At 33.8% G+C, this 11,007-nt stretch overlaps 1 protein-coding gene across 1 annotated transcript in view; it reads right to left on the reverse strand.

Moving 5' to 3' along the window:
• Positions 1–10,182, reverse strand: part of LOC112035785 (uncharacterized) — a 43,183-nt gene extending 33,001 nt beyond the window's left edge. The window contains exons 1-8 of the mRNA XM_065770802.1: positions 9,876–10,182; positions 8,554–8,721; positions 8,350–8,439; positions 5,405–5,541; positions 5,218–5,308; positions 2,742–2,824; positions 2,503–2,609; positions 1,041–1,193 (exon numbers count right to left, since the gene is read on the reverse strand). Coding sequence (XP_065626874.1) covers positions 1,041–1,193; positions 2,503–2,609; positions 2,742–2,824; positions 5,218–5,308; positions 5,405–5,541; positions 8,350–8,439; positions 8,554–8,721; positions 9,876–10,052 — 1,006 coding nt within the window. The 5' untranslated portion in view covers positions 10,053–10,182. The remainder of the gene's footprint in view (positions 1–1,040; positions 1,194–2,502; positions 2,610–2,741; positions 2,825–5,217; positions 5,309–5,404; positions 5,542–8,349; positions 8,440–8,553; positions 8,722–9,875) is intronic.
• Between the last annotated feature and the right edge of the window lie 825 nt (positions 10,183–11,007).

An 11,007-nucleotide genomic window follows, 5' to 3' on the forward strand; every position in this document is an offset into this window, starting at 1 on the left:
TAGAAAAGCCCAGGCCAGATTTCTTCAAACTTGGGGAGAATGATGCAGCCATGGAAAGTCCGAAATTTCTATGTGATTTCCAATATGACAATTATAAGGATGTTTGCCTCTCTTTTTTTAAAAGAAACATCACTTTATGTAAAGGGGAGAATGCTACAGTACAAAGAGAGTACATTAGAGCAACTCCTTAAGAAGTATATTCTAAAACTTAAAATATCAATCAATTCTACAAAAAAGCAGAATTAACCCTACCTAAGACAGACATCCAGTTATACAAAGTTCTTAGGTATAAAGATTTGATCAAGATCAACGTAAGCTCAGCCCCTTCAAAAGTTCAGATAATCTTCTCTCCAAATTACCCACAGAAGATGCCAAAAAAAAAAAAAAAGGACTCCCAGATTTTACTATACACAGAGTGACCATAGTTTCCTTGCAAAGAAGAGAACAATTCTACTACTGTGGCTTCACCCAACTAAATGATTGCGTTTACTGATCTTTCCACAAGTCAGCATTACTCAAGCCCCACTGGGTGTGTGTAGTTTACCAAAACAAAACAAAATATTTGCAACCCAATAACAATGCTTCAGCAAATCTGGCAACAGGAACAATCTGGATGCAGGACAAACCAGAACAATGCAACAGCAAAATATATGATAAAACCTAGGAGTCGGCACCTAGGGTTGCTTGGAGTAAACACCAAGTAAAGGAGAACCACTAGGAGTCAGCACTAGACCACAAATTTTCAATCAAAACTTTATTCATCAAAAAAATCTCTCTTCATAGGAGTACAAAGCTTATCTAGGAATGCTAAACCTTAATTCTATAAGAAACCCCACTTATTGAATGACAAAAATACCCTAGACTTTAAATAAAAATACTAATTAACCTAATTAATTACTAGGGCCCAAACAAAAATACAATTGACTTACAAAATAAATTAAAACAATGGGCAAACACAAAGTCAAGTTATTTATATTATAAAATTAAAAATATATATATTATAAAAAATAAAAATAAAAAATTTAAGAGAAGCTAAGTACCATATATGCAGCCAAATATGCACTGCAAAGTTGATGGGAAACTGTTTGCAGCCATTACAGAATGGCAGAAAATAGACATCAGTCTGGATTTAAGAGCAGGATTCCCAGGATTGACTCTTAAATCTGGTTCAACATTTTCTGCTCCAACATTACCTACAAAAATCATAATATATGTATCAAATATGTACTAGCATGATCGGAAAGAGGGTGAAAAAGACTTGCAAAAACCAATGTATTTCTTCCTCAAAAAAAAAAAAAAAAAAAAAAAAAAAAAGACTTGCAAAAACCAATGTATTTCTTCCTCAAAAAAAAAAAAAAAAAAAAAAACAATGCATTTCAAACAAAAGCCTTAACATAAATTTTTCAGATAGAAAATATTACAAATGTAAACTCCTCTTATTCAAACTATAAGCCAAAGCATACTAGCAGTCGCTATCATCAAATACTCATACAAACCTTTAATCATGATTAGGATAAAAGGATGAGTCATAAATATTGTGAAAAGTGATTTTCTTCACATATTATCACTTCATGACCTTCTGTTACTTCATTATATCATTTTTTAGCAACTGTATATGAAAGCTCCCTAGACTTGCAAGGAGATTCAGATTCATTATAGATAGTACAATCTAACAAATCCAACTAATAAAATTATGGTCAATTACCCATGGAATCTCAAGGTTAAGTATATAGTAATGATTTCCATCATCCAAAGATATTTTTAAAAGCCAAACTAATATGCCAAAATTATCAAAAAAAATTCAATTTAATGATAGAACTTATCAACAGATCATTTACTTCTTCATTGTGATATTGCTAGAGAGTTGTGGGTCATGGTTTATGACTATTTGAGATTAACTGGGCTAAGCCTAAAGGGTGATTTATTCATTAGCTTGTTGGAAGGGACAGCTCAGCCAGCATCGTCATATTTGAAATTTGGAATGCAATTCCTTTGTGCCTGATACGGTATGGTGTATATGGAAAGCGAGAAATGCTTGTGGCTATGAAGGGTGTGAGAGATCAATTTTGGACTTAAAGCTTCTATTATTGCGTTCCCTGTGCGTTGGATTGCTACCACTAATTGTTATTCCTTTTCAAAATGATTGTGTTTATTGATCTTCATTTTCTTTTCTTTTTTTGAATAAAGCAACAAAAAGGTTTTTTTTTTTTTTTGATAGGTAATATGAGAACTATTTTTTTTTATAAGATAAAAAAGAAACGTACAATGTTTATTAATTGTTTAATTTCAGATGATAGCTGTTTGGTATCTCTTGTATGCATTCCCTTTATTGGAGTTGCGCCCATTTTTGTGCTTTTTTAATAAAATTTCTTAATAAAAAAAATATATATGGATAAGATATCTAGCGAGGAAGAGAATGTGGAAAAAGAACATCACTTGATCAAATTATAACAAAGCCATTGCATCAAATTTAATTAAAAAGATAAATTAAGAATTACATACCATTAAATAATATAAATAGTTTGTTTATCAGGTTGGGATTCTCTAAATTCGCACCAGAACCCTTCTTCTTTAAAAGCTCCTCCCCTCTCTTAACAACAGGCTCCTGCCTTGAATCAATCAATCATAAAATAACACATTATAATTGAAATATTAAACAAACCAAAGTAAAAAAAAAAAATTAAAAAAAAAAAAAAGATAAGAAATATTTAAATAAATATACAAGAGGAACTATGACGTACCAATCTACACAAGCAGCCACATATATAGGATAAACAAGCTCAGGGGCGAACTCCATGGCTTCAATAACATTCAAGATCCCCAACTGCTTACAAAAAAATATATATATATACCTCATGAAAGAATTCAAGGCATTGACCAATATAGACTGCGTGCATACATGTGTAAGGAGAGATGTTGATGCAACTTGAGATATGTTGATGCAACTTGAAAATCAGCTAATTTTTACACTAAGGAGGAGTTTGCAATACATGAGAGCTGGATGAGAATAGTTCTGAACTGAAAATTATGTTTTGACCCCTATGTAACTAAACAGAGGAAATTAAACATGTTTATTGTGGATTCTAGTGCAAACAAATATATTAACCACAAGTATCAAATCTAAACCAATATAAGTGAGAACGCAAAGGTTTGGTAACGAAGTGCAAAACCAATGAAGAGCCTATTCAATGGAAAACCACTCCGGGAAATCCAATCCCATTGAAAATATACTATAAAGGAACAGTTACAATTAGTCAGAACTCTCAAACCTTTGTAACCTAGACTCTCTATATAACATCTGCAAACACATGCTTACCTTCTTACCAAAATAGTACCAGAACCTATGGCATCCATTTACAGTGATATTCTCCACGTCACAAACCAAACCTCTGTCACTTCAAGGACCTCCATGAAGATTTGCTGCAGTTTTTTTTTTTTTTAATAGGTAAAAATAATATTATTGAAATGAGGCTACTTTGTGAGAATAAGCACGAAGTAGCCTAAAGAATTACAATGGGAGAAATATCTACACATGAATTAATTCTTCAAAAGAGTGAATAGAGTTACTAATAGTAAGACCCGATACAAAAGACCACTCATAAACAGAACTAATGAAGGATGCTTGCAATTGAGATGATGCGCACTCCACATCTTCAAAAGTACACTGGCTTCGTTCCCTCCACATAGTCCACATCAAACATAAAGGAATAAGATTCCATATATCTGAATTCGGGCCTCAACATCACCACACACATGGTAAATCAGAACCTTCTCCGGTAAAACCCACTAAACCCCAAACATCATGAATATACAGCTCCACAACTTGAAAGCCAAGCTACAATAAATCAAGAGGTAATCCACAGTCTTCCTGCTACAATGGCACATACAACACCAACTCACCATTGAATAACCTCACTTGATGAGATTCTCAAAAGTGAGAATTTTCCCCCAAGCCACTGTCCACACAAAGAAAGAAACACTTTGAGGGGCCTTGGCCCTCCATATGGCCTTCCAAGGAAAAGGCAGAGGGCATGAGCCCCGCAATATCTCATAAAAAGATTGCAAAGTGAACTCCCCAGTACTCTTTAACTTTTATCTCATCCTATCATTACTTTCCCTAAGGAGAATATGAGAATCTAACAAATGGAAAAACGCAATATCTCATTAAAAGATTGCAAGGTGAACTCCCCAGTACTCTTTAACTTCTATCTCAACCTATCATTATTTTCCCTAAGAAGAATATGAGAATCTAACAAATGGAAAATGAAGCCACCCCATCAAACTCCCAATCATTAAAATTTCTTATGAATTCCACATGCCAATAAGATTTGCTGCAGTGAACTCACTGGAAAGAATCTTTGTGGTTTCAAATAAACTCACAATCACTCTCTTTAGGATCACAAGATGAGTGGGCAAAATCTAAGAATTTTTAGTTTGGCACAAGGAAGGAAAGGCAAGAAGTTCTCTCCATTGCTCTTGGTGTGTCAACCTTTTTCAATGTCAAATAGTCATGCAATATAAAGCTTATATAGTGGCATAAGATAGGGTTAATCAGGTCTTCAAATTGCACTCAGAAACGACTTTTGCAGAATTTCACTCAAGAGAATGGCGAGTAAGTTACAGGCAATTTCTCTATCTGATTAATGCTTTTGCATTTAATGATTTGCTTGAGAGAAATTTCTGTCTTCAATTTCTTCAGTGGCACAACCCAATGTACCCAAAACACACACAAACAAATATCCACAAAGCATGAGCAAGGTCACAATGTTAAAAACGAAGTTTAATTTTATGAACATAAGTCATTTCCTGGATTAGATACCAATTAACAATGAAACCATTTGCTATTTAATAGGCATGTTAGATATATAATGAGCTTTTGCTCCAACAATCGGTTTGGAAAAATAACAAAATACTTAAAGTCAGCTCAAGATTGGATTAATAAAAACAACTTGAACAATCAACTATAATCTTGAAAGATGAATGTACTAATCATAAGCACCTAATTGCTCAGGTTGGCTTGATTCTTTACCCTAGAAAAGCCAAATAACGCGATCAATCCTAACTGAAAATTTGCTCTAGATTGCTAATAAATAAATGAAATAGCTTGAGCAACCAACCTCTCAGCTCATTTATTTTAGATTTTTTTTTCTACATAGGATTGGAAATAGGACAAGCCATCTAATTTATTGCAGTTGAATTGCCCCATAATAAATTCACCTTTGTCATTAAAAGCATATCGCTTTTCAATTGATGTTTCCCACTAACACGATTGGCTTGAGCAATTGAAAGTCCAGGTGGACATCCTCCACTGCAAAGAAACATGAGTCTTCAAAGTCAGCTATGATATAACAAACAACATGCTTAGTGATCAAGTATCACACAAAAACTAAATTGATTTCTGTACCTTTGAGATGGTGGTTGATACAAAACTGTATGAAGACAAAATTCAATGAAGAGCTCCCTATCCTGAGAATCATTTATTGATCTATACTTGGCAGTAACTTCATCATCAATTTGACTTGAATGACATTCACCAATCACCTAAAAGCAAGCAACAGTCGATATTTGTGAATTGCCATAACTCTGAAAGAAACCCAGATGTAAAATGGAATGCCACATAAGCTGTTTCTTAGAATTAATAAGATAGCTGACTTTTGCCAATTTTCACTGAACTCAACCACGTCTTAACTCCAAGCATAGTCGGAGTCAGTCATGAGAATCCTTTTCACTGTCTCAACTAAGTCTTAATTTGAATTGTATTTAAGGTCAGTTATGAGAATCTTTTTCCACCATTCAGCCGTTTCCAACTTTAGCTGGTCTGTTTACCTTGAGAAACTCATTAAGAACGCTAAGATATTTTTGTGTAGGAAAGGCCTCTAACGAGGACACAAGGCATTTTGGAAAGGTTTACAAGAGACGTAAGAATCTGAACTCTAAATCATGATAACACAAGGCATTTCGGACTACAATGATACTACAAGCCTCACCAGGGATTTATCTAGTAGCTAGTTTGATTGCTGGAAGTTTGTTATATGTGGGTCTTATGCTAAAACAGAGCTGCTGCCAGATTATCCTTTTTTTTAAGTGCTTTATTTGATTTCAAAGTCGGGTATTTTAGTTTGATTGTCATGTAGGGTTTTATTTAAAAAGTTGTTTGTAGCCAAGATATGAAATAAGGACAATTTCTGGAATTTTTCTAGAGCCATTGTAAGAAGCATTCAAACCCTAAAAGTGAATCCTCGAACTCTAGAGTAAGTCATGGCCTTTTTCCCTCTTTTGTTATAATTTCTTGATCCTTTTACTTTTACATGATTTCTTGGTGCACCTCTCAAATACTTCCCTTGTACATAGGTTACACCCCTTTCAGATATTAAAAAAAATTTATTTCCTTATTTTTTCAATTAAAAAAAAAAAAAAAAAAAAAAAAAAAAATATATATATATATATATATGAGCTACTTTTGGAAGACCTTATGAAAAATATGGTTACCAAGCTGAGTGCTCAAATGCCTACTACCATAAGACAGATGGTTAGTCAGACAGAGGTTATTAACCAAAGTTCAAGAAACCTTTTATGATACCTTGTTGGGGAAAATGTACAATCATGCATGTGATTCTGCCTGCAGCACAATTTTCTTATAACAATTCTAATAATAAAACAACAGGTCGGTCAGCAATTGAAATTGTCACAGGATTAAAAGCCAAGCCAACCTATTGACCTTATCTGTTACCAACAGATATTAGAACAAGCCGAAAGGCTGAGGATTTCATGAGGCATATCTATGAGATCCATGAAGAAGTTTAAAAGAAGATTGCTATTAGCACTGAGAAATTCAAGTCTCATGCAGATACACATCCTTTTGAAGGGGATGAAAGGTCGATTCATGAGTTGAAGCTTGTCTTCTTTCAGACTCTGTTTGAATGGGTAAATGCTTAGGGTGTTGTTACTTTCATGTCTCTGCCTGAAATGCTTGATTTGTGTACTTTCATTGCTATTTAGTTTTCTTTTTCTTTGTTGCCTCTTAGCACACTGCCTGCGTGCCTTGTTATATCTTTTTGTCCTTTTTCAATTCCAATGAAGTTTATTACTTATCAAAAAACAAAACAAAACAAAAAAAATTATGACAAAGTTATGGTAACAACCTAATAATTTGCCAAAGGAGCATTTAAAATACTACACATGGACCTTATTAGCTACTCAAAAGGCTTGGGCCAAATGCATATCTACTTGAGCTCCCAAAAGATCTTAGCATCAGCTCTATTTCAATGTGGAGAATCTAACCCTTATTCTGAGCACCATGAAGCACACTGAATGAAAACAATCAAGACTTAGACTGCCTGTGGTACCTATGAAACCAGACATGATAAAAGATGTCCTTGTTGAACAACTTGTCTCTACAAGAAAGGAAGGGTACCAGAAATTCCTAGTCAAGTGGAAAGGGAAACCAATTTCAGAAAGCACTTTGATAATTGTATCAGACTTCCAATGTATCAGTCAAGAACTTTTGGAAAGATATCAAGCTTTTCAATAGTTGGAGCTCAGTTCTTTCCAGCAGGGAAGAGTCGATGGGAATAAAGCAACTAATAAATCTAAAATTATTTTTGAGTATTCAAATTCTAGAGGAGTCATCCTTAAATTAGCCAAATTCTTAGTTCTCCAAGAAGTCAAGTATTTATTATCTTAGTTACAAGAGAAGTTTTGAATGTTCTAAGCCTCTATGAATATGTGTCATTGTATGGTTCTAGAAGCAAGCAATGAATTTTTTAATTTCTGATCTTTGTTCTCGCAAAAAAGAACTGGAACCTCACTAAGGAAAGGTCCTTTGGACCCATCCCTGAGAGTAAACCACGAATACATGATCTAATCCAAGAGAACTCCTAGTGAGGATTGAACCCAGATGACTAGGTCTACAGCTCATCCCAAGCCTCCAACCGCTAGGCTGCACCCTTACATGTTCTAGGAAAAACAATTAGATAAAAATGTTTCCTTTCAAACATAGGATTAGACTTTGAGATAGTCTGTCCAAGGAGATAGATGCACTCACCACACCTAATTTTCCTCTATTCACTTACTTTTTTTTTTAATTAATAAAGATAAATATTTTATTCAAAGGAAAGAAAGCAAATAACATCCACAGTACACAGGAAATGAACAAATGGTATGAAAATATCAAGACAGGGTGCATAAATCTTAAAATTCCAGCAAAGAAAAAGAATGGCCGCTCAATGCAGCCATCCAGTCACAACTCCTCTATTTCCTTCCTATCCTCATAAACTAACAAAAATCATTCTAAGTTTTCCAGGGCTGCATCAACAATTTATTTTTAAAGCAGATAAGACAAAAAGATACCTTGGTTGCAATTCTCAGGATAATCTCTTGGTGCTGAAGAGGAAGCTTTGAAATGTTCACCAAAAGCATAGGTGCCAACTCTTCTTTTTGCTATTACCATCAGGTATCATCATTAATTCCAAATTGCTAGTATGGCATGCTGTCATTACAAACTAAGCAAAATAATTTCCTAAAAAAGATGTAGACTGGAGAAAACAAACATACCTTTGCTTGAACACGTTCAAATGCCATTTCAATATACACAATGCAAAAATTTCTGACCATTGGAGCAGCATTGGCTTCTGAATACACTTTCCATAACTCCAATAGCGGTAAAGCAATCTCAGGCTGATGTTTCACTCTCTTGTTTATATGACTCAATATCTCAAGAACCTGTCACGACATGGAAGTTATTAACCTTGGAGGCTTTTAATTCAAATACCAAAGTTTTTGATAATTTGATAGTTGGAGGAAGGGATTTAAGCCAGGAACGTCTCCGTTGGAAACACCAAAAGGTACCAGTTGAGCTACAAGGCTCTTGGCAATTCAAATACCAAAGTATACATCTATTACCCTACATGTGTAGAAAATAAAGTATACAGCAAAATAAGGATACACTAGAGTAGAGATAAATGTTGATCACACGTAGTAAGAACAAACATCAAACATTCCATTTCCATGGAAATAAACTTTCCATTTCTATCTAGCGCACAAAGCTCTTACTTTTACACGGTCTAAGAGAGGTCATTGGTAGGCAGTCTTACCCTATTTTTTATTTTTTCTTCAAGCTCACAACCTGTCACTTTTGGGGGAAGGCACTTGCCATTGCACCAAGTCCCCTGACCTTTTGCCACAACACAACAATAAGAACATATATTGAATTTTCACCATCCGGGTACTTGTCAATTTTTCGAGACCTAGCCTTTTGTTGTTGCTCATTCATTTTTCCATTTTCAGGTTCACAAAGTAGTACTTATGCATTAAAAATGTGTTAATAATTGAGAAAAACTCTCGCCAGAACACAACAATAAGAACATAAAATTGAAAATTCACAATCCAGGTGCTTGTCAATTTTTCGAGTCCTAACCTTTTGTCGTTGCTCATTTATTTTCCATTTTCAAATTCAGAAAGCAGTACTTATGCATTAACAATATGTTAGTAATTGAGAAAACCTCTCGCCAGAACACAAAAAATAAGAGCATAAAATTGAAAATTCACAATCTGGGTACTTGTCAATTTTTCGAGTTCTACCCTTTTGTCATTGTCAATTCATTCTCCATTTTCAGGTTCAGAAAGCAGTACTTACGCATTAAAATTGTGTTAGTTATTGAGAAACCCTCTCGCCAGAACATAAAATTGAAAATTCAGAATCTGGATACTTGTCAATTTTTCGAGTCCTACCCTTCTATTATCTTTGCTCATTCATTTTCCATTTTGAGGTTCAGAAAGCAGTACTTATGCATTAAAATGGCGCTAATAATTGAGAAAAATTGACACAGCAACAGCATGAATCAGAAAAAATAAATGGGTAGAGAGAGAGAAGAGACCTTGTTACGGACTAGGGACGATTGAAAAGAGAGAGAGGAAATAGCGAAAGGGAGAAGCCTGCTGAGCAAGATATGGAGTTTGTCGTCTTCGCAGAAAGCCAAGACAGTGAGCAATTGATCCAACGCTTTTTCTCTCTCTGCATCGGTACTTCCCCCTGGTGTTGATGATGATGCCATGTTTTCTTTTGCTTTCGTTTTCGTTTTCTTGAGAAACAATCCAACTCCTGAGTTTCCTGAGGAGGAAGAAACAATGGAGAGAAGTACGGACTGGACTGGGGTTGTATACTACCTGATTTTTTTTCTTTTTCTTTTTCTTTTTCTTTTTTTGGCATTCAATTTGACAGAATATTTTAGACTAATATTTAATTTAGTCAATTTAAATTTAATTACCAGATTAGTCATTAACATTTAATTTCTCTTTATTTTGTAAAATCCGTACAAATCTATTAGCAAATTATATTTGTTTAATCTTTCTGTTTTTATTAAAACTTTAATTGAAAATGTTTAGGATATGTTTTATTTAATAGATTTTGTTTTTCGTTTAGTATTATTTAAAATAAAATAATTTAAAAAAAATGTTTAAATGGCTTCATCCTTTTAGCATATTTGGATGGCATAGACAGAGCCATGGTTTGACTTGAGGGGTAATGCCCCCAAATTTTTTAAAATATATATTATTATATATGTGGGTATTAATTTTAACAATTTTATTTTAGAAAATTACATTTTTACCTTCTTAATAATTTCATTGATTCTTTTAAGAGTATTGTTATAGTCAAAATTTTCTACAACATTTTTACAAACTGTTAAGATAGCAAATTCTTATTGATTCGCATTTGGACCTACCGCTTACATTATTTTTTACTTATCAATAATCACTCATCACATCAGCAATTTGTAAAAAAGTTTGAAACTCTAACATCTTTCTCATTTTAAAGACCAAATCTAAAAAAAAAAATATACAAGCCTAAAAAAATTAATCCAACAACAAAATTACTAATAGTAAAACTAAACAAAATTAAGCCTAGTCATCCAATCTTACCCAAAACAAACAATCTAACCCTTTAAATAGTCAGTAACTAAGCAATAGCGGAGTCAGAAGCCGAAGTCACTGTACACAACCAGCAGCAAA

The sequence above is a fragment of the Quercus suber genome, unplaced genomic scaffold (assembly GCF_002906115.3).
Source record: "Quercus suber isolate HL8 unplaced genomic scaffold, Cork oak 2.0 scaffold_36, whole genome shotgun sequence".
Taxonomy (NCBI): Eukaryota; Viridiplantae; Streptophyta; class Magnoliopsida; order Fagales; family Fagaceae; genus Quercus; species Quercus suber.